This window comes from Amblyomma maculatum, chromosome 1 (assembly GCF_055883805.1).
Source record: "Amblyomma maculatum isolate TAMU_Amacu chromosome 1, ASM5588380v1, whole genome shotgun sequence".
NCBI lineage: Eukaryota > Metazoa > Arthropoda > Arachnida > Ixodida > Ixodidae > Amblyomma > Amblyomma maculatum.
In genome coordinates, this window is record NC_139344.1 from 235,333,262 (window position 1) to 235,361,249 (window position 27,988).

General features: G+C 43.1%; 1 protein-coding gene across 1 annotated transcript; it reads right to left on the minus strand.

Annotated features, from left to right (window-relative positions):
* mRpL38 (mitochondrial ribosomal protein L38) lies at positions 1–27,988 on the minus strand. Its single transcript, XM_084590593.1, has 9 exons — positions 27,682–27,988; positions 25,735–25,893; positions 25,452–25,660; positions 23,182–23,300; positions 20,647–20,805; positions 19,843–19,979; positions 11,887–11,974; positions 11,376–11,557; positions 1–242 (listed from the first exon to the last, which is right to left on the minus strand). Exons 1-9 carry the CDS (start codon positions 27,803–27,805, stop codon positions 103–105), a joined length of 1,317 nt encoding a protein of 438 aa, XP_084446719.1. The 5' UTR covers positions 27,806–27,988; the 3' UTR covers positions 1–102.

The window sequence follows — 27,988 nt, forward strand, 5'->3', positions numbered from 1 at the left end:
ATTGCTTTCCTAGTTCTTTATTTGTCAGCGCTAACATTGCAGTAATTTTCATTCAAACATCTAAGTGTAAATGAAACAGCTGCACATAAAAATGACACACAATCATGACTGTGGTGATCTGGCAGCCCTCTGCTCGGCCCATTTGCGCTGAAACTCTTCTTGCTCTCTCCACGCCTTTACTTTAGGATCCTCATACTCCTCCTCTGGATAAATGCTGAAAGGCTGCAGGTCCTTGTACTTCCCTGCAAAGAGAATATATATTGCATTATATATGGCTGCATTCCAAGGAAGTGCAAGTATACCATAAAAAGTCTGCAAGGCAAAAAAAAAAAAAAAAAAAAAAAGAGAAAAAAAAGTTTTGCAATGAATGATAATATAAATGCATATATTCCAGCTCTTGAATCCTCTTTACCCATAGGTATGGCATGCTACTGCAATGCTACCAATGAACTTGAGCTATTATGTAGTCCACTAGGTCAACGTTCAGTTTCAAAGTCACCTGCAACTCTGCTAGGAAGTGGTGTATGTTAGTGCAAAGCACAATATGCAACTTCCTTTATGAGGGCTAAATCATCTTGCAAAACACCAAAGTTTTTATTACCTTGTGACCATCAAAATAATTTTTTTTAAATGCTAGCAGTAGTAGCAAGCGTCAGGATGATGTGGTTTTAGATATTATAATGAATGCCAAGAGAAAGCTGCCGAAAACTTAACTGCTGGCCACAATGGAGCATTATTTTCTGTGAACTACTGCTGTACTAATTATTTTGATGGCATCCAAGGTACAAGAGGAACGTTTTCAATACCACAGCCACTATTCACCATCTCTCTATATTGTGCCACCTCCCCCCCCCTCTCCCCTTTCCCTCTTGGCCCTTGTGATGACGCAGAGAGATAACAAAATGCAACGTTGCTGGGCTTTCTCAACAGCAACAATAAGATTTCACTTCACACAAATAAGGAATAAGCATAGTCTGAATGCTAATCCAAACTAAAAGTCCAATGGCCCATCAAAAATTATGGGGGACACTTAGACATGATAGTGTCAATGGCTCTCAGCGGCGGCAACACTTGTGGTTCCTCATTCGCATTAACGTAGTTCCTGCTCGCTTAATCAATCCTTGTGCTTCTAATAGCTCACACATTCTTGTAGAGTCACTCAGCTTGAGACCCCAGAACCATGTGTCGTCACTGTTGGCCTGTTGAGAGCTCGCACTGAGGGGCTGGGCACGTTTATAACACGAGAAATGTAGTGCAATGGAAGCGTAGACACGCTCCCATTGGAAAGTCCTTGCTCCGGGATAAACAGAGACTTGGTGAGAACAATCTCGTGCCTGCACTTTTGTCCCATCTTGTCTTGGGATACTACCTGATGACATATGAAGCACTTAATAAGCTGAAGATATATTTGCCTAAAATGGCATATCGTTATTGTAAGTTTAGGGAATTGCTTACAATGCAGGCATTTTCAGTTGCTACCTGGAAGTGCATGGTTCTATAAATCAGTGTTGCTACTGCAAACTGCAATTTGGAGCACAGGACTGCCAATTTAAGAGCAGTCGAGAGCACTAAATTTTTAGCCTGAAGCTATCTGCAGTAATAAAGCATTGACTTAGAAGCAATCTGGAGCATGAGCCTTACAATTTCGAAAACTTTCGGTTGACAAACAAGGTTTGAAAAGTGTGATGTGAAGACTGTTGCACCATTAAATTTCTCATTATTGCTATATGACTTAGAGGTATTCAATCATAACTTTTATGCTGTATAAATAAAAAGATACTTTTAAAATGTGCAGTTAGCACGCGTTAACATAAACTTTAAGGGACCGAAGTTTTTTGTCCAAATGAGCAGAAGCCCACATTACACAGCTTACTCGACCAGCAGTCCTCAACTGGATGTGTGGTTTAACAGGTTATCAATATACCGCACTGGTTTCCCAAAAGATTAAAACCACATTTACTGGGACCCTCAAGGCGACAGGAAAGAAAAAAAAAAAAAAAAAGAGTCAAAATAATTGGAAGGTTGAATCATTGAATGGCTACAATACAACTTAAAAAAAAAAAAAGTGGTAAGACGCCCAACTACTGTGCCGGAGTACCCGGGTTCGATCCCGACCGCCGGCAGCTGCGTTTCGATACAGGCGAAACGAAGTGACGTCTGTGTGCTGTACGATGTCAGTGCACGTTAAAGATCCCCAGGCGGTCGAAATTACTGCGTAGCCCTTCACTACAGCTCCTCTTTCTCTCCTTCAACTTTCACTCCCACCTTCCTCTCTTCCCTTACGGCGTGGTTCAGATGTCCACAGAACAAGTGTGACAGATACCCCTTTCCTGTGAACCAATTATTATTATTTCGCACTATGAAGAATAAATCTGCTGATAAAAAAACAGGCAATGGTCATCCGTCTTTGAATGAAAAATGTACGAAAATGACAACTCCACCATGCTGTATTGCATGTCAACCTTCAGGAATACCAAGGCAGAACTGCTCCAAAATAGAATGACCTCCTGCAGCCTCCATCACAGGAATGAGTGGAGCATGACGCAGCAGTGGTGCAGCCTCCTTACAAGTGACGGCACAGCGTCCATGCAGAGGTGGCTTCACCAGCCTAACTATGTGTAACTCATGACAAGTGCTCATTTTCGGCACACAGGAACAACTAGATGGATGACAGCAAAGGGAATCATCATTTGCGCCTAAATTGAGAAAAAGAACAAAAATGACCGATGCACCAATCACAGCCCAAAATGGCCTGAAGCTGGACTTGGCTTGGCTTGGAGTGCACAGAATGGAAAACCAAAAATTAGAAAATGAAGCTAAGTGGCAACGGGTCGTCTTCAATCACTTGGAGTGCCAGTCGAACCTTCAAAACACCCCCACCCCTCCTTTTTTCAAGCTCAGTTAACCAAATGGAAGGGCCGCACCTTCAACTCAGTGGTGCCGCAAACCTGGCGCATTAAGTGAATTCAAAAGAAAGCATTGTACAAATTGACATTAAACTGCATTGAAAATTACCCTGCCAATCAAAGTCTTGAAATTTGTTTGAATTATCCATATGTATGGATAATCAGTTTTAATTATCGTGAGTATACTGTATGTCATACAATGTTTAGTTAGAGATCAAATACTTGCTGTAAGGTTTGATGAATCATTTTGTTCTTTTTATGTGTCTTATCATTTATTGTGGAGTTGTCCACAAAACCAGACATTTTTCACTACACGGAATATTAGTACAGCCTTCTTCTAGTGTGCCCCTGCTGGGGCACAGTAACTGAATGATCGCTTCGTCCAACGAGCGCGGCGGTGGTTTCAAATTCTCTTGCGTTAGCGGCTGGCATCCGGTCTGTTCATGTATATGACTAGTCTTTGTGCCAACCACCCTTGTGAATGGTTGTGGGCTACACAATGTACAATCCAAGGGTGAGCGTATAAAGATGCTTGCACCGTTGGTATTGTATGTGTGCTACGCGACGTTATGCAATCTGATTTCAAATACAAAGAGTAGTGAAAAAGTCCTGACATCATTTTGGACAAATTGGAAGTCTCCAAAATGGTATCACGGAGAACTCATGCTTATATTTTTTACATGCAGAAAGGGTGGTGGATATTTTCCAATTTAAGCACCGTCGTACTGCTTTTAACTGTCGGCTTGTCTGAAGCTAGGTGGGTAGGGCCCACGCTCGAGTAGCCGCGTAAAGTTCGCGGGTCGACTAGAAAGTTTGTCCATTGCAATTTTTCAACTTGTCTTTAACTTGTGGGGCTAGGTGGACAGACCCTACGCCCAAGCTGCCATGGACAGCGTCCGTGGGGTAGCCAGAAAGCTTGCGCATTGCGAGTCATAAATATCATGCACATGTTTCTGGTTTTAAAGAGTGCCATTGATCTCTCTCAAATTCCGTAAACCCGGACGTCTGAAGAAAGAAGAAGACAACAGGAAGAAAAGAACCTATACTATGTGCATTGTATGTAGGTATACATATAATCATCACTCTTGAATATACTCTTAAGCACTTGTACAGTAGGTGAAATGTGCTGATGCATGGCTCTCCATTTTTCTTTGCAAAGCATATAGGCTTTAATAAATCTCGTTCACATTAACATCTCTCCAACTGATCAATAATGTCATCCAGTTCTGTCACAATTTAGGCACACATGCACGTGCTTCCTTCACAATCCTAGTGAGCCAGGCCAGTCTTGGAACTTGTCTTTAACTTGTGGGGCTAGGTGGGCAGACCCTACGCCCAAGCTGCCATGGACAGCGTCCGTGGGGTAGCCAGAAAGCTTGCGCATTGCGAGTCATAAATATCATGCACATGTTTCTGGTTTTAAAGAGTGCCATTGATCTCTCTCAAATTCCGTAAACCCGGACGTCTGAAGAAAGAAGAAGACAACAGGAAGAAAAGAACCTATACTATGTGCATTGTATGTAGGTATACATATAATCATCACTCTTGAATATACTCTTAAGCACTTGTACAGTAGGTGAAATGTGCTGATGCATGGGTCTCCATTTTTCTTTGCAAAGCATATAGGCTTTAATAAATCTCGTTCACATTAACATCTCTCCAACTGATCAATAATGTCATCCAGTTCTGTCACAATTTAGGCACACATGCACGTGCTTTCTTCACAATCCTAGTGAGCCAGGCCAGTCTTGGGCTAGTTGGTTCATGATGGACGGAATGACAAAATGGCGCTGATAGACAAGATGGGAGAAAGGATACAGACACATGCGCTGAATAACAACTGAATGATTTACTGCGAAAAGAGGGCAGCAATACAAAGCAACAGGGCAAGCAAAAGCACACAGGAAAAATGGCTGTTAGTCGGCGCATGTGTCTGTCTTTTCTCTCCCTTCCCATGTGTCAATGATGTTTCGTCGTCCCCTCCAGTCTTGATTAGGCCCTTGTGCTGGTAACAGCAATTCTGCCTAAGATGTGCACACAGTTCCATTTTTAAAACAAATGTCGGAGTGTTGGGGGCACCATGTTGCACAACTGATACAAATGTCAAAGTGCACACTGCTGCTGCACGCAGTTGCGCCCATTTAGACAAGAAGAATCGGCCGCGCTATCACCGATTTTGAAATTAACTTTACAAGAGCGACTATCACGGTCTAGAAATTCTACTGCATAGCATGGAACGCTGTCTATGCATCGCTGCCATATCCACGCAAGCGTCAATGTGGTCTCTCCCCATATGCTATTGCCATGCTCAGCAATGACAATATGCTGACAGATACGCAAAAACTGTCATATCTGTCCACGTGAACTCGCCACGAAATTACTGTTATGCCATTATTAAATGCAAATTTTAACTGCTTGACTCATGTTAGGCCTAACTGTCCAGCTAGTCAGATTTAGGGTGACATAAGTTGTATTTAAAAAAAAAAAAAAAAGAGAAACAGAAAACAAGGCAGAGGACATTAACTGACCTCCATCTCGATGCATGTGTTGCTCTTCATTTTTATGACAGATAAAATGACAGTGGCTCGAGATGGGTGCTGAAACTTCGCTGGACCAACGGTGGCTCGCATACTGGGATAAAAACAATGCTACACAAGTCCGCACTGTCACATGACAGTCATGATCATTATAAAAGGTCTTCAAAGGACAGTAACATTTTGAAACAGCGGAGACAACCACGGTTACGTCTTCCTGAATTGTCAGACCACAGCGCCACCAAATTCCAGAGCTATGAATCTGGAGCAGTTCGAAACAATTTTCCAAATCTTTACCAAGAAGGCACAGCTTTTCTGGCTTTGCACAGTCTGGCACATTTGGTGCAAGGTGGCATCAATATACATAGGGATACACACTTCTACTGCAAAACCAGTGTGGCAACAATCTCACTGTGTCAAAGCATGCAACTCATTGCACCTTAACATTAAAGATGTGTGGCCTAACCATCTTCCCAGCTTCTTGATTTTCCCTGACTAGCAAATGGTCATTGCAAACTATGTTCTACATACAGCATCATTGCATGATGGTGCTTACCATGAAGCATTCTGAGCTTCACCCTGTCACGGTGGCTCAATAATTAGAGCACTCGACTACTGAGCTGGGCGGCAGGGTTTAATCCCCGTCGCGACAGGCGTGTTACGAAGGAGGTAAAATGCAAGGTGCCGATGTACTATTCAATTATGCCAGTGCACTTAAAAGAACTCAGGTAGTTGAAATTATCCAGAACCCTCCACTATGGAGTCCATCAGAGCCCAAGAAACTAAGGGATGTTAAACCCCTTAAGCCCATAAACCCATTCCGAGCTTTGATTATGACAGATATATGTGAAAACAATCATGGACTGTCAAAATTTTGCAAACTGGCTTGACTGCTATCACTGCTCTGAGCTTTATAAATGGCAGGTATTGGTGATTTTAACTTAAACAGCTTAAATTCTGTAACATTTTCTTAGTATTCATTTGTAATTCAATTAATATAGCCCTTAACCTTTTAACCTTATTAATGCCCAAAGTCACAAATTCGTGACATACTACTGCTTGCGTGCCGTGCACTTATTACTGCACAGAGCTGCATATAAAGTTTGACGTTAACATGTTCTGTTTCCAGTGTTTTCACGTCAAAATATCCGGTGTCACACTGAGAAAGCTGTGTGAAGGAAAGGTGGAACGAACATACAATATCCAGCCAGTGTCCAATAGTTACTCGCCTCTTAATTTCCAATAAATGTTGCAGAAAAAAAGGAGGGCATTTGCTGGTTTAAAATTGCTTACTGCTTCTGGCTCCTCGAGTTAGTTCAAGGCATTAAATATGGCATTTTAAAAGCTGAACTAGCCGCACAAGATGGACCAAATGCTAATCGCGCCTAACTAGTGGCAAACCGATTTCTCAAATTCTGGCATCTTTAACAAAGTTTCAACATTGAATTTTTAAAGTGGGTACATTAGCTAGCATAACGTGGAAGTAATGATGTTTTTTCCTTTGCTTCCTTTGCAGTTTGGGTATTCAACAGTTACTGTGGGATTGGAGAAGAGCTGGTTGGAAAGTAATGAAATTTGCATAGATACAGGAGAAAACAATTGTCGACAATTAAAGCACCTGTAATAGAAAACTGAATATTCCAATAATTTATAACTAAACATCACAAATACACAACTACAGTCAAACCCACTTATAGCAATACCGGTTTTAGCAAAATACCGGATATAACAATAGGCAGCCGCTGCACCGTCAGATTTGCCATGTGTTTTATGGTAAAATAAACCGCTTATTACAATGGTGTCATATTACATTATCAGTTATAACAATCAAATATGGTCATAGAAAGTCAACAAAAAGGGGGAACGTGGCAACCACAAAAGCACATGCGTACGTGGAGACTCCGAGAACGCCGATGCAGCAGACAAAAAAAAAAAAAATTGAGACTGAGCGCGCCGAGCCAATGCGTTCGTCTGATGCGCCGGGGAAGCCTGCATGCCGCGAAGACGCGGCGGAGGACGGAGCACTTCCTCACGCGGAGGAAGAGGGAAGGCGTAGGGTGCTGCCATTCTGAGGGAGAGCTTTGAGCGCTCCCCATCGCGATCGCCAGTGGCCTAGGAAACTCGTGTCCTCTCTGCCTCTGCACAGTGGAGCGGTCCATTCTGAGGGTGCGCTGACCGAGGTACACAGCACTATCCTCCCCTATTTGCTTTGCCCAGGCCCCCACTTCGAGATTGCAGATGTTTTGTGGTAAGCATGCAGCAGCGCTCGTGCACGTGTATTTCCAGCGTGGTTCTTCTAGTGCCATCATCGTTGCCATGATCTTGCTGGCCCTGAATTTTCTGTGAACAGCGATGGAGGATCCTCCTTCAGGAAGCGCAACACAACCGGCGCAGAAGAGCAAGCGAACGGCAATACCGCTAGAAGTTAAGTGGAACAATGTGAGCACAAGGACAGCGTAAATGTGCAACTTGGTGCACAAGTACGGCCTGACGCAACTGACAGTATTGGCAACCAACCGCAGCGCGCTCAAGATTGAGAACGAAAGCGATGCCAGTGCTGCCCAAGCAATGGACAATGGCCGAAAAAGGGTTCAACATGGGGCCTACAAAAACGTAGAAAAGGCGCTCTACCAGTGGTTCTTGAACGCCCGTGCAGCGAGCCTACTGACTAGTGGTTCAATTTTAGTGGAGAAGGCGAAGGTCTTGGCATACCTCCTGCACAACACTGATTTCCAGTTTGGTGGTGGCTGGATTCAACATTTCAAGGAGAGACATGGAGCCGTCTACAAGGCAGTCATGGGCGAGGCAAGATCGCTCAATGTGAAGGCTAGGCAGAAGTGGCTTGAGGAAACACAGCCCTGCATCCAAGAAGCATACGCAAACCAGAACTTGTACAATGGGGATGAGACTGGGCTATTTTTCCAGATGCTACCGTCAAAGACGCACACTGTTAAAGATGACCCCTGTAAGGGTGGCAAGCAACGCAAATTGCGCGTGACCGCTTTCTTGTGTGCCGACATGGACGGCAGTGACAAGCGCCCCGCCTTCATCATAGGAAAATCCAAGAATCCCTGCTGTTTTCGTGGTGCTGCAAGAATCCCCGTTCACTACCATGATAACTAGAAAGCATGGATGACGAATGAACTTTTCCACGAGTGGCTGGTTGAGTTTGATCAGCGGATGCAGCGCGAAGGTAGGAACGTGGCATTGGTGCTCGACAATTGCACTGTGCACCAAACAGCTCAGAAGCTCTTGCATGTGGAATTTTTTTCGACCCACCTAACACCACTGCAGGCTTGCAGCCTATAGATGCAGGTGTGATTGCTTGCTTCAAGGCACTGTATCGCCAACATGTTTTGAGAAGGCTAGCGCTGAACCTCGATATTTCTGTCCAAGAAAGCCAACCGGCACCAGACTTGAAGATCTCGCTCCTGATAGCAGTATAGTTCATTTTTGGTGCATGGGCAGAAATAAGCTCCTCCATTATCATGAACTGCTGGCGACGTGGAAAATTGCGAAGGTCCTGCTTACACAGCGATGACTGAACTTTTGTATACAGTGAGCGGTAGTGACAGAGACGCATCAGGATTTGAGGAACTTTTATATTCGCGACAGATGGAGCTGGCAGACGAGGCCATCATCACTGCAGTCACTGACGCAGAGGACAGTGACAGTAGTGACGATGACGAATCAGAACCTGTGCAGGTTGCGTCTCACCAGGAAGCTTTGAGAATCATTGACTGCTTGCGGGACTTTGTTTTTGCTAAGAACCTAGTTAAGATGCCCGTCTACTGTGCCAGAGTACCCAGGCTCGACCCCGACTGCCGCGGCTGTGTTTCAATGGAAGCGAAACGAAGAGGCATCCGTGTTCCGTGCGATGTCAGTGCACGTTAAAGATCCCCAGGTGGTCGAAATTACTCCGTAGCGTACCTTCCACTGCGCTATGTTCAGCAGTTGGATACCCTGCAGAAAGATGTCGGCAATGCTTAGAGATTATGGGTATCTTCCCGCTATGAAATGAACAGTGTAAACTACCTCGTCCTCGTTAAATGTGTAGTTTATCATGTTTTCTTTGTTTTTTCGGCCTAACCCAGTTATAGCAGTTATCGGTTATAACAATGATATTTCCATGGCACTTCAATATTGTTATAAGTGGGTTTGACTTATTCTTGAAACATGCCTTGCACATTTCAAAGGTACCTTCATTAAACCCATGTGAGACCATTGCAATTCATCAGTAACACTTGCAGCTTTTTGAAACAATGCCCTGTGCAATTTAACTGTTGCACTGATGACGCCCCAGTACACAATCTTGTATTGTGTCCATGCCTGCAAGCGGGATACAGCCCTAATAATGTTTGGCGCCTGCTTTCCCATCTTCCTAGACAGCCTGGTACTTCAACAACAAAAAAACAAACAAAAAAACCCAAAAATGAATGAAGGATGTCATTTAAAACTAAAAACATCTCCGCTAATCCAATTAACATTCTTTTCAAAAAGCGCTAGTGTTGTCTGTCATCAGTTCAGTTCAGTCGTTCAGTCATGTCCGACTCTTCGTGACCCTATGAACCATGTCACGCCACGCTTTCTGGTCTCTCACTATCTTCCTAACATCATCACATAACGTCATCTGCAGCGCCTCGAGGATGTCATCTAACCATCGCGTTCGCTGCCTACCCCTTCTCCGGCGACCCTCAACCTTTCCCAACATCAAATCTTTCTCCAGCGACTCCTCTCTTCTCATCAGATGACCAAAGTAACTGAGCTTTAACTTTAGAATTTGACCCTCCAATGAGCACTCAGGGTTTATGGTCGACAATATCGATTGATTTGATCTTCTGGCAGTCCAAGGAACTCTGAAAAGTCTCCGCCAGCACCACAATTCAAACGCGTCAATTCTTCGGCGGTCAGCCTTCTTCACAGTCCAACTCTCGCATCCATGCATCACAACTGGAAAGACCATAGCACGAGTTATACGGATTTTGGTTGGCAGATTAATGTCTCTGCTCTTTACTAGGCGGTCAAGGTTAACCATGGCTCTCTTTCCCAGAAGCAGGCGTCTCCTAATTTCATGGCTGCAGTCTCCTTCCGGGGTAATCTTGGAGCCCAAGAAGAGAAAATCTGTCACAGCTTCCATTTCTTGTCCCTTGATGCTCCAGGACTTGATAGGGCAACATGCAATGATCTTTGTCTTTTTAATGTTCAGTTTAAGCCCAAACTTCTCACTCTCTTCTTGTACGCGCATCAGAAGTCTCTTGAACTCCACTTCACTTTCTGCCATTAAAGTGGTATCATCCGCATATCTAAGGTTGTCGATACATTTTCCAGCAATCTTCACTCCAGCTGAAGACTCGTCCAGACCGGCCTTCCTCATGATGCACTCTGCATATAGGTTAAATAGGCAGGGCGACAGTATGCAGCCTTGCCTTACTCCTTTCTTAATCGGAAACCAATCAGTAAGACCATGCCCAGTTCTGACTGTGGCCTCTTGCCCTTCATACAGGTTCCTGAGGAGACAGATGAGGTGAATTGGAACTCCAGAAGTGTGTGAACGTACTGTGACTAGAGTGGCTGCACTCAGCATGCTATTTTGCTTGAAGCAGGCTGAGCAGTAAGGATGCCAAAAGCATCAGCAGAACTTTGCTTGTTACTAAATTCCAACTTTCATGACAGTTCAGATGACTAAATTATCCCATTTTCCTGCCATTCTTACAGCTGCCTGCAAGACAACAACAACACAGGAAAAGAATGCGGCTGTTAACAAACAATGGTGCTAACAACATTCAATTCTAATTTTTTGCACAATTATGAAAAACTAGGAACCTCATCGATCACCGTGTTACAGTGTAACTCAATACACTAAATCAAGGGTAGTAGCGGTTGAATTATGCACCTTTACATGCAAACCCCTACTAAGGGCCCACCAGAAACTAACCAATGCGAAAGCGTTCCTTTCTCATCTCATCCACCAGCCAGCTTGGTGTGCCATCTGGAATCTTGTAAATATTGGGGTACTTTGGCATGGATGGCTCATCTTCCAAAGGATTGAGAGATTTGAGGCGCTTCAGGTAAACTTCTTCACGGATATCTCTAGGGTCCCGGTACATGTCAAGGTACCTGCAAAGCACACAGGAAAATACTGCATGAGAATACTTTTACTAAGGGTGAATGACAGAAAAATGTGTGCTGCAATAATAACACTAAGACCTGGCTACAACAGCCGATGTTATTTGTGCAATAGTAGCACTTAATTTCTTAAGCTTTTTCGAATGCAACAGCTGCTTATTGCTTTGTGCAAGTTAGAACAAAAAAAACTTAATGTAATTTTTTTTCATCCATCTACGTTGTAAATGTACATTTAAAGCAAACATTATAATAGTTTATCACAAGGCAAAGGCTTTAGTCTCACTCTAAGGTGAACAAAAAAAATTTTGTGGATAGCTTACGTGTTAAAAGGCTCCTTGTGGGGGTAGAGAACTTGCTTTGGGACATATTCGGGAGGATGAACATACTCAAATGTGGGGACCCGCATTCCTGGAAAGTGGTAATTTTACCAGTCATTCAACTAGATACTCAGGATGCAAAAGAAAAAAAAGATCAAGTGCACTCATTCAACTTAGCACGCATATATACTCAAAAGTGGGGGCCTGAATTCCTGGAAAGTGGTAATTTCACCAGTCATTTAACTAGATACGCAGGATGTAAAAGAAAAAAAAAGATCAAGTGCACTCATTCAACTTAGCATGCATATGCAGGAGTGAAGCAGTGCTTGCTATGACAATTTAATTATGGTAATGATGACAACCATCACAATGATAATGTCATCTTGTGTGGGACTGGGCAGGCCTAGAGAAATGCTATTGGTAGCACTATCTGATCTGGGTACTGACGTATGAGCACTATATTTGGCCACACAGGTGGCACAAGACAGACACTGGGCATGTTGTGGTGCTTCAAGTGCAATGGGACCATAATCGGCCTCTATTGATTCCCCGCCCCTAATTCTGTGTGGCCTCGAGCTATTCACGTACGAAGGATTTAAAATTGATCACCAGGAAGATAGCAAAAGTTTTCTAACTGGTTGCTGGGTGAACTCGGGCCAATGAACAGAATATAACTTGGCAACTGCAATGGCAGCCAAAGTGCTCAGTGGATATAATGTTTAAGAATGATGTCAATCTTGCCCGTGCTCACTTTAAAGGTGACAAACTTTTGAGATAAGGCACCCAATGACCCAATAAAAATTTGGGCGATGGGTGATTAAGCTTAGTAAGAGGTATAAATTGAACACTGCATAGGCTTACGTGCCTACATGTAGTTGACCAGATAGTCTAAAGCTTCTATGAAGACGTGGAATCTGTAATGGGTGAAGTAAAAAACTACCGACAATTACGTTACATCCTAATGCGAAATTTGAGTGCAGCTCATCAGCTGTTCCAGCTTTTCAATAAACTGCGGTATGAGTTTCGGCTCGGATGGTGCACATATCGAGGTCCACCACCACACCGATCTGGTGCTCTGATTGCCGCCGCACAGGGGTGGCATTGGGGGAGGAGCGATGAGAGCAATTAAGCTATCGGGAGGTCGCGGGAGGCAGCGCGTGGGCCCATAGGAACATTGCGTGGCGAAGAGATAGCAGCGAGTGACTGATGCCGCTGAAGCTGCTAGCAAGTCAACGTGGCACTGCATTTCGGCTTGAGATGCACGCACTGTGATCCGCTGATGCCAAGCTGGCGCTTCGGCAACCAGCGAACACCATCGCCACCACACAAAATGGTGGCGGCAGGAGCGCCCGCAGAAATCGGAGAATATGCGCGGTCGCCGCCACGAAGGAAGAGGAAGGGTGGGGGGAGAGGGTACATGCAGTGACGAACGGTGGCGGCAGGAGCACGCACAGCAACCGAAGAACACAAAGGGGGGAGTGGGGGGGGGACACGCAGTTGCGAACGGTGGCGGTAGGATCGCACGCTCCCCCGGCTGCGGAGCTAGTTAGAAGGGACAACGGCGATGACGCGAAATGCAGAAACGGGCGCCAAAGAGCTGCACTCTACGTACATATCCTGGCTTAGCTCAGCTAGGCCAGGATATGTACGTAGCGAAAGCACGTGTACCTGGTGCTGGGCTGCCTACTCCTTTTCAATCCAATCTAATCCCATCCAATCCAGTCAAATCCAATCCAAACCAATTCAGTCTAATCAAATCCAGTTTATTCAAGTAGAGTTCATTCCAGTGAAATACAATCCAACCAATCCTGTTCAATTCAATCCAAACCAGTCCAATAGAGTCCAATCAAATCCAGTCCAATGTTGAGTACACGCTCGCCCGAAATGCTCCACTGACTAGCCTATCATCATCACTACTATCATCCTCACGTTAGAGAAGGATGATTAAAGACGAGACATCATCTTCTTTTGGTTGCTTCTCGATTGGCAGATGACGCGGCGTCCGCCAGCTGCAGCGGTTGCTAGGCAACGGATCTGTGCCTCCTGCCACGTGCAACTCCTCGTTCACAGCCAATGTAGCTTTTGCTAAAAGATACAGTGTAATGTACTCATGGGCAACTTCAATTCCAAGGTAGGTAAGAAGCAGACTGGAGACCAGGCAGTGGGTCAATATTACATTGCAACTTTTTCACAACTATGACAGCTCACAGTGGACGATTTCTGAAAGACTGACTGTTTCCAAGGGTCCTTGCTCTCTGTTTAACTTGCACAACGAAACCATGCATTTTAATTAACTCCGAAATGTACAGGGCTATAAAATAGCCTCAAAACTTTCTGAGTGCATGTGCTCAACCTAGTAGATTTCAAGGATGCTGATCTTTAGCAGCTGAGATGACACTGCTGTCCACGCACTCCATCAGACTTTATAGTAGCTAAAGTAACGTCACTGCCTGTTTTGGGTGTCCACCATGCTCTCAGAGATTAACTTTTTTCGCATGCTTTTCACTTTCTCGTAACAAGTCCTCAAGATCATGAGAAGAACAGTGAACATGTCATAAAAACCCATTAAAATGCAATAAACCAACAGAAAATTTAGCAGAATGGGTTTCACACTATGGGATGAGTGCCAAAAATGCGCTGTTTATTTAGAAAAGCTGAACTTTCGGACCTCACAGCTTTAAAAATAATTTGTCAGAAACCTGCATTAGTCAGACAGGGAAGCTGCCAGCTCATGATAAAAATATGAACAAGCTCAAGGTGCAAAATATTGACCGGCAGCTATAGCAGCTGCGATTACGATCCATTCGCTGCGAGATCGACCTAGAGGTGGCGCCATCGTCGCTCTGATAGTGTGGATCGGCAGCCGACGGCGCTCGCAGAAACGCACGCGGTGTAGGTCTCCTTCCGAGTTTACGGCGGGTTTGTTGGTGATGAAAACATGCCTTATGCAATGCATTAGCGATTTTCTGTTTAGAGTGTTTTGATATTGCAGAAAAAAATCCATGGATTTCGCCAATGCAGCAAAATAAATATATATATATGCATGAATGTTAGGAAAACAAGGCACGCAACCACCAGTCTTTTAGATTTACTGGCATTGCTTTGCACGCTTTTTGTGTTGTACGGTGTTCACACGCCCGATACCTGGGCCTGAACATGAGATATCGCATTTTCAACAGTGTGCGCGTGTCTTATATGAGTGAGACAGGCAAATTTAGGGTGAAGCCCATGGAGATAGAAGGTTCGTGCTCTGACCTGCAGTACTTTAGAATGAATCCAGGCAGCGTGGTTACTTATATCATACTTGACTCAAGGATTAAGCAGGGTAAATGTAGCACTGACAGTGTACTGCCCGGCAGGTTGCCGTGGACTGAGTGGACATCAACTTTGGCTAGACAGCCAGGGACAAGTATTCCCCAAAAATTAGATTACGCCGACACTGCACAAGAAACCTCGCTGCACAGGAAAGCTGACTTCTCACGTGTAGAGCGGCGAGTGGATTAAGTTTGCCGCGCTCACAACAAGGCGGATGATTCTTGCGGCAGTAACCTGGTACTAGTGTTGCACTGTGAAATTATATTTAATGATTTCCTGAAACTGATGGAAGTATAAGGAATTTCGAATGTGTGTGATGTTGATAAATGGTAAATTAGTCGTTTAATTATTTTTTTTCAATGACAATGAATTTTATCATGCGACAGGACTTTTACGAACTTGACAAAATTTAGGACTATCAGCGATTTTCAGTAACGTTGAAGTGCAAGCTACGAATCAGTATCTGCGAAGACATCGTAAAAGCTGCACTTGGCCGCTGTCGTGTTATGGCAAGACATTTTGAAGATTTCTTTATCATTGTAATTATTGTTGAGCAGTGACTCAATCTTATGTGAGGTGCCGGATATAAAACTATACTGAAAGAATTAATGATGTTCTTATCATGCAACTATAAATATGTATTTATTCCCGAACTACAGACTGATAGTTAAGCCCATATGAAGTATTTTACTCACCTTGTCAGAAACAACGAGTTTGCTCGAAATACAGCCCAGACAAAAAGGGATTCTAATGATTCTAATGGGCTACCAGTGTACATTGAGTTATGTGTATTATGTAATATTTAGTGCAAAAGGTGCTGGGAAAATGTGTTTCTTGAGAAATATGCTGACTACCACTGTTACAGATGCACAGAAGCCTTCAACAGAAGAAAAAAAAAAGAAGAAAAGAAATGCGTATATGGGTTTAACGTGCCATGTGCCATCGGCTATACCACAGATGATGTAGGGGCTGGCCTCGATGTCATTGACTATTAGGATTGTTTAACATGCAGTCGAATCCCACAGCCGAGGAACACCTTTCGAAACGGCCGTGATCGAACCCCCGTTCTCGAAATTAGTAGTCGAGCGCCCTACCACTGAGACACTGCGACAGAGGTTTAAAAGCAAAAAAAGGGTACTCAAACAACTCTATCGTGGATACAGAAGGCACAGAGGGGCTTGTTCAAACTGTATTTTGCTATGCAGCAGTCTGCGGTCGCATATTTCAGTAGCGGTATTCCAAAAATAAACGGGAATATGCGATTTGTGAGCGTTTGCATTAAGCTGTATTGATGGCAGCAACCTTTTTTGCTTTGACACGGCACCTAACGACAGCCCCGATTTGTTTGAGACACCGCTTGTCAAAGAATCTCAAGCACCGAAGACCGCGACTGATGATGTCCTTTCCAGCATGACATACTCGATATGGACAAGTATTGTTTTTTATGGAGCGTGGGGTGCTAGCTTGTTCATATTTCTTTTGCAAGAGGCAGATAGGTAAGCAAAAGCGCGCAGGAACTGCGAAACAAATACAAAGCACTCTTGTACACGCCGCACCCGCGCACATAAATCACTACAGGTTGGCGCGCGACGCGAACACGCATCCACACTGAGTAGGGTTCATCGCTATCTCGAGGCCAATTGGGCACAAGGATATGCCGCGCCCCCTCTCTGAAGCGCTTGCATGCCGCACTAAGTAGGATGATGCGAGTTGAACTGACTTCCTGGACAGTTTAGCTACAAGTTGGTGTTGTATTTACAGTTAAACCTGATTTTAACAAAACTGCAAAATGCACGATTTTTCGCTATGCGTGATGACAGGACAGGGCAATGCAGAACGGAAACCAGATTAGGAATGGAACTAGTACCTTCAAAGCGTTTACGGTAAATCGGAATTACTCGAAGATTGCGAAGTGAATTTCGCAATCATGCTGGTGCAGAGCGACTGTGGCAGGAGCCTACATGCCTTGCGTAATACATTTACGAGAGGCAGGGAGAGGAGGACTGCGAGGAGTCCGAATCTGGGTGAGAACACGCACATGTGTCGCAGCCGCGCGAGGAGGCACCTGCGCCTTCACGCACGTCCCGCTCGCCCGCCACCACTGCCCCAGGAAACTGGCACTTTTGCGTCGCCAGCGCGCCCCACTGTTGTTCTACCAATGCGAGAGACCTTGCGAGCAACTGGGTGCACACTGCTCACCTCATTTTTTTTTTGTCTTGTTAATTTTCACTGATTCGAGCATGAACTATTATAGTGCCATGTTCCAAAAGTGAAAGCTAGGGATGCTGCTGCATTTGCCACGTAGATGCTCGGTAGGCTCTGAAACATGGCGCGATGCATCAACTATCATCACTCGTTGCAATCGCAGACATTCCTCTCACATCAGTTCATGTTCACCATCATGAAACTACCAAGGCTCTGCCGAATTTATAGTAATTCAGCACTAAAGGGTGTCGGCGCCACCAGTTTGTTACATCAAGGTCAACTGCTGCAATATGTTCGTTTCATGGAGCTTTCAAATACACGCACTTCAATCAGGGTGGCGTTGAGGAATAAAAAAAACTCTGCGACATTGAGGAATTCGCTACATGAATGTTCGTTAAATAGAGTTTTAACTGTATTTATTTATTTAACATACACATTGTTGTAAGCATGTTTAAGCTTAATTTCATGTGTTAGACCCACTCAATGGGCAAGAAAGCACCTCACTCTGTCATCGAACTGCCAGAAGTTAGCCTGGCAAATTTTAACCACTGTGATGATGCACACTGACAAGCATTGTTGTTGTTGTTACGGAAATAACTGAGGTTGCCACATGATCAGTCAGAATGAAGTTGTCATTCACTCTTAGCAGCAAAATATCTGTGCAAGACAAGCGAAACTGTCAGGTGCGTGACAGATACAGAGTGCCTTTTGACAATGCACTGGTGCAAGTAATGCCGCTCCTTTTAATTTACTAGAGTAGGCAAGTTGGACGACACGGAGAAATCTCTAACTACAACTGCGCAGATGTGCATTTCACGTACATCGATAATATTCTGAAACTGACTCACTGCACCCAGGCTTTGGGTGGATGCTTGTTTTCCCTACGCAAAGTAATTTAGTTGACCTTTACTTTAGCAGACCATGACCTGCCATATTCTTCCTCATGTTTATTTGCCCTCAATCAATTGAAATTTATACTACTTCAGCACTGCTGAAGCTGCCTCAAACGAATCATGCATGCTGTGGCCCATGGCAGCGAAATCCTTTAGTGCATTTCAGTGAAAATTTCATCATCAGGCATCAATGCCTTCATGGGGAAGAAATTTGAGACCTCTTGGCTTTTGGAAACACCTTCCTTGAGCTGGGAAAGTACTGCTCCATGAAAAAGACAGCATATCCCCCCCCACCCCCCCCTGCCAGCAATCAGTTTGCGTCAGCTTCACAAAAGCGTAAGGACGTAAACATGCGCACCAGCCTTTTGGCCGCTAATCACCGGACTGTTTAGCCCATAAACGAAATCTTGCTCGCTGAAATGTTTGCTGCACACATATGAATGACCAGTGGCTTCTTTGCTCATTATGCAAGCTATAAATGGGAGCTTACGTCAAGTTGCGTCGCATACGTCCAGCATTGCGAAACAGATCAGAAACGAACCACTGCAACAGCTCAAATAAACTGCAGCAACCCCGTCCACGATACAAGATCAAAATGTGCAAGGCCGGCGCTTGCTATCAAGAAGAGATACAGAGAAAAATGCGACTCCTCGGTTTTAAAATGCGCAAAGCAAGAAGAGTCGAGTGATCACACTTGCTCATTTAAGCTGATGCTCCCGAAATACTCAAGAGAGCTGGAAGATATGGGCATGTATGGCCGGTGTGTGGGCATAACTCATTTTAATGGCCGCGATCTTGGGTATGATGCTATACCAAGAACCGCCATCTTGGATTTGGGATTCCGAAACTATGCTGCCATTTCGGCCCATGATGTCAGACACATAATTCCACTTCCAATCGCCATATTGAACTATGATGTCATCATCGGCACTCAAACTGGGCCGCCATCTTGAATTCCTCGGACTTGAGATTTTCACGCCGATCGCCTCACTGTGCGCAAGGCCACCAAATTGAGAAACGTGAGAAGGAAGAGTAAAACTCAATATTCACGTGCTGCATTTTATTTCCTGCTTTTCTACCCAGGCAGTGCATTCTTCCTATGGTGTCCTTAACACCAGAGCTGCACAGTCTACAAGAGACGCCATAGTGGAGGGGTCTAAGAGTAATTTCGACCACGTGATGTTCTTTGACCTGCACTCACACCGTACAGCACGTGAGCGTTTTTGCTTTTCAACTGCATCAAAATGTGGCTGTTGTGGCCAGGATTCCCCATGGTACAAATTACTGCGGGGCAGGTTTAGCAGTCATTAGCCAAAAATACTGCTTGTACTCTCTTTTGCGTAGCTAAAGTAAATAAATATGTTGAAAGTTTTGGAAGAATATAATCATGCCAGGCATAGGAAACCAGCAAAAGCTTCTTACAAACTATATTTTGCAGGAAACTATTTTCTACTTAAAACAATACCTAGGCTCACCTATTCAGGGATCACTGCAATGGGTCTCCACTTTGTGAAACTGTGTGCATTACTTTCGCAAAAATACTTACTTAAAGTTTTGTGATAGAAATCCACCAGGCTGTCTTCCCAGGTGCACTGAAAGAATGCTAGACCAGCAGGTGTGAGCATATTTTCAAATTCCTTGTAGAAGTCGTATGTTTTAAATGTCCTCTCCTTCAGGCTTGTGCTAGAGAACAATAAATAAAAAAAAGGGGGGAGAAAAAGCAGGCCCAATAGAGTCATTTCTAATGCAATGGCTAGCACAACCAACCCTTTATGAAGTGAATGAAAGAGCATTTACAGCTACAATGAGAATCCAAGGAGCATTACACAACACCGGAAATTGTGCTTCACTACAGCACATATATAAAATGGAGCGCCTTTTATGGGTAAACAAAACTGTAAGAAAAGCTGCCGTCATCACAGTTGAAAAAAATATTCCTTTTTTTCACAAAAACCAGCACTCCTGCCCACATGAAGCCCATGCTGGAACTTACTACAGCTGAAATCAGCTCTTCAAAGTTATGTAAGGCAAGTAAATATGCACACTGTTCTTCACACAGCATGCATCTTATTCTTAGAATGGTTGCCTCTCTGCAAGCCCCAATTTGAGCACTTGCACCATGTGTGCACAGTCATTCCTAATACTTCAATCTTGTTTGAATTATAGAAAATCTGGTGTTCTCAGTATGGTTTCTGGATATGCTAAGCAACCCCGCATGAATGTAAAGCACAATTTATTTTTTTAACAAACAGACACAGGTAAATTGACTGAGGGGTTCTTTTTTTTTTTTTTCTATGTTTACAGATAAGAAGTCAGCAGTCAGTGTACAAAATTTTAACAATTCTCTCACCTGTTCGCTGACAATTTCTGCTTGGAGTAGTCAATCAGTCCTTCTTGTTTGTACAAAACAAACACAAACCGGTGATATCCAGTGCCACGAGGAAGAAAAGGCTGCAGGTAGTCGCATACCACGTCACCAGTTAGAACTTGGTTTCCTTTTATGTTGCCACTGTGAAGGAAAATCGACTGATTAATTAATGCATGGGTGGTCACTAAGACAAAGGGTGATTGTGAGTGAATGAAATGACGAACAAACAAATTAATTAATACAACATTAACAATATACAACAACACTGGCACTCAAAAAAGCCAGGTGAACACAAAGGCACAAAGCTCACACATTACATCAGAATTGATATCTCACCATAACCAACTGCTAGCAAAATAACACAGCCAAAATAAAGATGAAGTCGTGTCAATAAGCAATGTGCTCAGCAGGGATTAATCATGTGACGTTAATCATGCCCCATAGCTATCAAACAACATGGCAGTCAAACACACAGGCTACCTGATACATTTTATTCTGGATATATCAAATTATTGCTTATAACTGAAAAATAAAAATCACCTTGAAAATAACATGCAAAAGTATAGTACTACTCAATGCATTCACCAAAATTTCATAAATTGAACATTTGATAAACAGAATGGTGCACTGCAGCCCTGCCAGTAGCACTTCTCAGTAATGGTGCTCCCATGATGCTCCCTCCTCCCTCTCACCCCAGTTGTTTTCCTGCCTTGTTTAGTCATTTTTTTTAAACCTAACTTAAACCTAACGTTGTAATAAAACTGACGGCTACCATGATGTTGTAGTAGGCAATTCTACATTGATGACATCCACAAAACACAAAAACAGGTATGAGTTAAAGATGCTAGGCTTCCTTTTGATTTTCCGAAGTGAGTAATTTTAACAATCAAAACAGACTAACACTCGTACGATGCTAAGTGCAACTTGTTCATTGGTTTCGTTCTGCACGGAAATACAAGAGATGGTATGGAGCATGCAGATAGTTTTTAAATGCATAAGCATAAAAAAAAGTAAACATGAACTTTTGACCAGCGATAATCCGGAGGACCATTGGGTCCTCGTCCAACAGGCCTGCAGGGCAGCTCAACACAGCGGAGCCCTAGATTCAGAACCCCACCCATAAGCTCAAGCAATTAATTTTTATGCATTAAGGATTTTCCTACTGCTCCTCCACCCTCTGAAAAGGTAACAGACAAATCCATATCCTACAAACGTTTGTTCATAAGTGTATACGGATCCCCACATAACACATTTGGCATCAAGAATTTCAGCCTGTACTCTGAAACAGCCCTGCAATAAGTGTTTTTATTGGGTGAGAAGGGTGTGCCTAAGGCAAAGCTGAACAAATTCTAAGCGTCTAAATGCAGACTCACTTATCAGCACACTGGCATTGGTTGACAACAAATTGGAACTGGCATGACAATAAATTAGAACTGGCAAATGTAAGAGCCCAGAACAAGTCTGGCATCCCAAATAACACTCCCGTTCATTGCAGTCTGTTAAAGTGTTGCTGTTTCAAAAACTTTCAAGAATAAAAGCCTAGAAACTTGTTTACAAAGCCAAATTTGTGGCCTCCAGACCAAGCTGTACATTCTCCTAATTTCACAGCATAAGTGAGCAAGTTTCTAGCTTTCTGAGATGAGTGGCAACTGGACAAACTAGAAGCATCATGCGAGCCTGTAACTTTCAAGTTATTTTGCACTACACCAAGCAAAACAATAAAAAAAGAATATAGTCAGGCAACTTCAAACTTCTGGAAAACATTCTTAAATACAATGGGCCCCATTAATTTGAACAGAAAGTCTTAGCTACACCTTGTATACGAAAACAAGAATGAATATTAACTAATCCCAATGAGCATGTTGATGATGAAACAGCTTTTGCCCGATGAAATGACACAACAGCAATAAGCATACGTTTAAACGTTAGCACCACTTTGAGTGTTCACATCATCTAGGGGCAACACCAAAACACGAATTTCCATCATATGTTTCATTAAACCAAGAGAAAAAAAGGGCATGACACTGTCACCTCTGCATCTATTTAACTAAGTTCACGTCTTGAAGAAAAAAGAAAAAAGATGCAACTGACGGTTTACAGTCCAGCAAGGTTGCATTCATTGTTGAGTTGTAATGAGGAACAGAAACTAAAAGGACTTGAAGGCAATTAAATCTGATTAGTACTAACTGTGCTGATAAGCACTAAAGGAAATAATAAGCAGAATGTCACAGCATATGACAAAAATTATTAATCCTTTCCGAAAAAATGTGCCTAAAATGATGCGACATGAAGTCTCGGGTAAACAGTACCGTACAAAATTTACACACCTGGGAAGGTTTCTGATCCTGTTCTCTTAAACTAAAGGATTTTTCTTTTAACAAATTTACAATGTGCGCACTGCACACAACATTAAATAATTAAACAGGCACTCTAGGCTGAATACAGTATATAAACAACCGCTACTGGCCACATGGCAAAAAAACGGTGTCCAGTACAAAACAAATGTCATTTGCTTACATGAACCAATGGAGATATTCTTTGTCATTTTCAAGCAGATGAGAATCTAAGCTTGTCAAGACAAGTGTCCAAAGCATGTCAGGCTCAGAATGAAATTTAACTGTTGGAGCTTTTGTAGCCTGCAACAAAAAGGAAGCTTTATTTACAGTGTTATACATTTATTACACAAATACACTTGTAACTACAAACTGCTTGGTATGCGCCACACTTTTAAGGGGCAAAACACCTTCAAAATAAAGAAGCACTTCAATGAATAGAACATGACCATCAGCTGACTTATCTAAATTTTGGAAATTTTCAATGGCCAATTTACAAATCTGTTGTACTGTTGGACTGTTGCACTCTGTCAATGAAGTGCTTTCGTTTAACATAGCATGTGTGAGCTCTTTAACAATGTAGTACACACCCAGCAGCATGTATCACCAGATGGCCCCTTTCATTGCATTAGTGCAACTATGCCTGCATTCGAGCTCCTGTACACTGGTCTTCAAGTTAGGTACAACTTGACAGGAATCTTTATTCAGTTCATGTGCTAAAAGCCCATGTAGCAAGTGAAGTATCTTCAAGGAACGCAAAGCAAATTTGAACACAGCAGAGGTAGGGAAGGCAATGAAAGTCAATGCAAGTGGAGTAACACAGGCACACCCTCATGCATTGTGCACTGTGATACGAGATGCTGAGACATCCTTCAATAGAAAATGTGCACAAAGTAGGACAAAGACAAGAAAGACACAGAGGTCAATGCTTCTCATCTTAAGCACTATCCTGCCACACTGCTCCCATACAACAGTGCTAAAACTGCCCCCCTTCCCCTCTTTCCTCACTGCCTGGCACCTGAGGTACATCAAAAACTTAATCAGCAGTGCTTGCTCTTAATTCCTTAATGATTATTAAATGTACCAAGCATGACAACTTCACCAGTTACAGAGCCATTTTTAAAGGAATTTTCACTTCCATGCATGCATTGATGTAGCACTTGGCACACCTCCAAATCTTATTTTCAAGGTGTCTTAATAAGGAATTGGATATCGCAGTTTAGAACAAAAAAAAAAAAAAAAAAAAAAAGAAAGGAAGTATGCCAAGTTCATTTCAAAAATTCCATTTTAACAAAAAAAAAAAATGGCAGCACTTAAACCACGCAGTTAAACCAAGTAGAAGTGCAAAAACCTGTGCTAAGACAGCCCACGGTTTTGCTTTGTGCTTAGAAGTTGATGAAGACAATGACATGCAATGCACAGTGCGAGTGAGTGACAGTAAAACATGCAGGGGTGACTGGCAGCGGCGATAGCTACAAGGTTCCATACTCATTTTTCACAAGAAAATCCTGGGTTAGAATCTGCTTCGCTACAAGTTTTTTTTTCCTGTTAGGCTGACAATGCTAGGCTCTTAGGGTCGCTTCCAGAACAAAGAAAACATAAACCTGAGTTCTAATTTAGCATCTCATGGAGTAGTGCTTTCACCCTATAAAAAGCCAGTATCCTTGGCATGCACACTGCAGCTAAAAGCCTATTGACCAAGAGTTAAATTGAGTCACAAGAGAAGACTAAGAAAGTACAAATTCCAGGGGCAAAGCAAGACGTAGGTATCGTTCGATTCATACAGCTCAGCAAGTTTAAGCATTGTCCGCTACTTTACACATCTCTGCAGACCGCAAGTCTTTACCAACTCGTCATGTGCTAGCAAGGTCACCTTTGCTTGCTTCCATCACCCGCTTAAGGCTGTTACTTAGGTAGGTTACTCTAATGCAAGTAAGAACACCAATGCCAAACTGTGCACAAAAGCCACAAAAAGGATGTTTTATAAAGCTACTATGATGATTCAGTAATGGTTACATTGCTGTTGTAATGCCACATGAAGCCCCAACCTCTCAGTCAGCCCAGAGCAACTTAATGCTAACATGACAACAGGGTTTTTAGAAGTCAACTTTCCACTGTGGTTTTGTGCGTCGGCTCCCCCATTTATTTCACTTTCATTACTTTTTTCATTGGCATTAGAACTTCCTTCCACATGTACAGCTTGAAGTATCACCATTTATGCACTGATTACTGGTAAATAGACTGCTCGTGCTGAATGCACAGGAATACCACATTTTATCACTGGAAATAAAGTAAGATAGTAATTCAGTCATAGAAAATAACAATCACCAAAAACAAGAAATGCAAACTGCATTTTGAAATAAACACAAAAAGCACAGCAAGTTTAAAAAATAAATAAATGCAAAATTACAGCCCTTAGTTATAATAAATAAAATAGAATATAAGCAGCCTTACCTCAGAAGGAAGTATTATGTTGCCACAATGAACAGGTGTGAAATTCTCTGCATCATATTCATACAAAACATCCATAGGAATAACAGGGTGAAAGAAACCAAACTCATAAAGGTCTCTGAAGACACCATAGTGGTCTGCCACATCCTTCACATGCATTGGTGCATATGTTTTTCTCCATTCTTGCTTGGCTTCTTCATACTGTATCCTCACTAAGGAAAATGCACAAAACAAGCCAGGTGACAAAACAGCCTTGAGCTTTTACTCTAGAGCGAACAGTACTTACAGGTTCCATTACGCGACTTCTCAGCAAGCTCATAATTATCCTTGTTCTCCTGGACTATCTTTTGCCGCCTTTTCCATTCTTGTTTACTGATACTGAAAGGTATGACCTTGAAACCAATGTTGACTCGTTCTTCAAACACTGGCTCCTTTGCTTTTAGAGCTGCATGTCAAATGAAACCATACACGGCACGTGAGTATGGAGCAAGCCATACAAGTGCAGGTGACATGCTCACATCATTAGCATATGCTTCATAATGTTTGGAGACGCACCATTTGTTTCAATATATTTCCTGAAAGTGTGAAGAGTCCTGCTAGCTTAAAAAGTTGATGAACAGCACCTTGTTATGGAAGAACTTGTGTCTTCTCCTTTGCACTTGCTTTTCTTCAAATATTTCCACGATTACTGACACTTAATTTTTGCATTTCCACCACTACTTTCATGGGTATGGGAAATTTCTTGCAGAACATGATAAAACATCAATGTAATAAAAAAAAAAAGCAAGGAAAGCTATTTACTATCACAACCTCAAATATTACATGCATATTTGTATACTTCTCTCTTGACAGCTTCTCCATTCAATCATTCACACCTAAGAAAATGGAACTGCCCCATGTGCTTTCCTGTGGCCTGCGCACACTTTCTAGTGTTGTTGTAAACAGTAACTAGTTATTTCAGGAAGCTACAAAGCAAGTGGGCTGAAGTGCGGTCAGATTATCAGACCGCAAACTTTCCAAAGGAACAGCGGCCTGCGGAACGGAATAAAAGCCACCACCCGACATTCAGAGGTAAAAGCGCTTAACCCAGCATAACATGACACATGAACGCAACCGTTCGACATTAATGTTTTGCTATGCTCTAACCGAGGCTCTAAAACGCGGTGCAGTAAATGCAGCATAAGAGAGGAGACAACACTTGTGCTGTCTTCGTTCCGCCGCCGTTCTTCAGCAAAATGCACGAGCTAGCAGTCGCCGAACATTTCGCTATTCTCAATGCACACGCTGCATAAAAGTCAACTACCGCCATCGAATCCTCCTTCATGACACTTCATGGTGCCTAAAAAGATGCGTTTGGCGTCAGCCAAGCAATTACAGCATAGTATACTTAGCTAGGCCCGTAGCCTCGCAAAAGACCGACAGCAACACACGAGCATAGTTCATCAAAGGCTTTTTAATTTAGACAAAATGCGAACACATTCACTAGTCATCATCATCATCATCAGCCTGACTATAACCACTGCAGGGCGAAGGCCTCTCCCATATTCCTCCACTTAACCCGGTTCTGTGCTAGCTGCATCCACTTGACCCCTGCAAATTTCTTAATCTCATCCGCCCACCTAACTTTCTGCCACCCCCTGCTACGCTTTCCTTCCCTTGGAATCCACTAGTGCATGGCGCTAAATTTATTGCATCAAAGTTCACATAAGCATCTAAGTTCTCTCTCTCTCTCTCTCTCACACACACACACACACACACACACACACACACACACACACACACACACACACACACACACACACACACACACACACACACACACACACACACACACACACACACACACACACACACACACACACACAGAGGGGGTTGATCATAGCCCCAAGACATGTGAAAAACAAATGGTGCGTTCGGCTGACGGCACTCTTGGAGTTTTTTATGCACTCCTGCATAGCCTACGAGACATTGTCTCGGATGCTATCCTACGTTTCTACAAATGGTGTGTAGAGCTATTGCTAACTATATAGACGCCGGCGTATGCTGCAAAATGTTGCGATTGTGGCGGTGTTGGCAGTGTTGGTTTCTCAGGCACTACAACAGTGCTCCACGAGTGCCGTCAGCTGATGACACCAAAGTTCATATTCCTGATATAAACAGCTTAAACTTAAACTCGTATACTATGTAGCTTTAGTCTTAAACTGTGCCTCAAATAACATTCAATTACACTAACCTTGCATCTCCTCTTCCAAACTTTTCGTCTTATTGAATCCTGGAAGTCGGACGGAACGAGTCATCGCAGGCTCAAGGCGCCCCAAAGCCCTAAAGTTTTTCAAAAATGCGGCCAGTGTGGCCATTGTTAAACCTTTACACAGTAACGTCCCGATATTCTACGAGCTCTGCAAAAAAATAACACATTTATAAGGCAGAACCTCCCATCAAGCAAAAGTAGCAGAAGTAAACGCTAAACCATCAATGCGCTCAACTACACTCCCATGCTTCAATGGCTTTAACCGTGCACTGGATTAAGTTGGACTGAT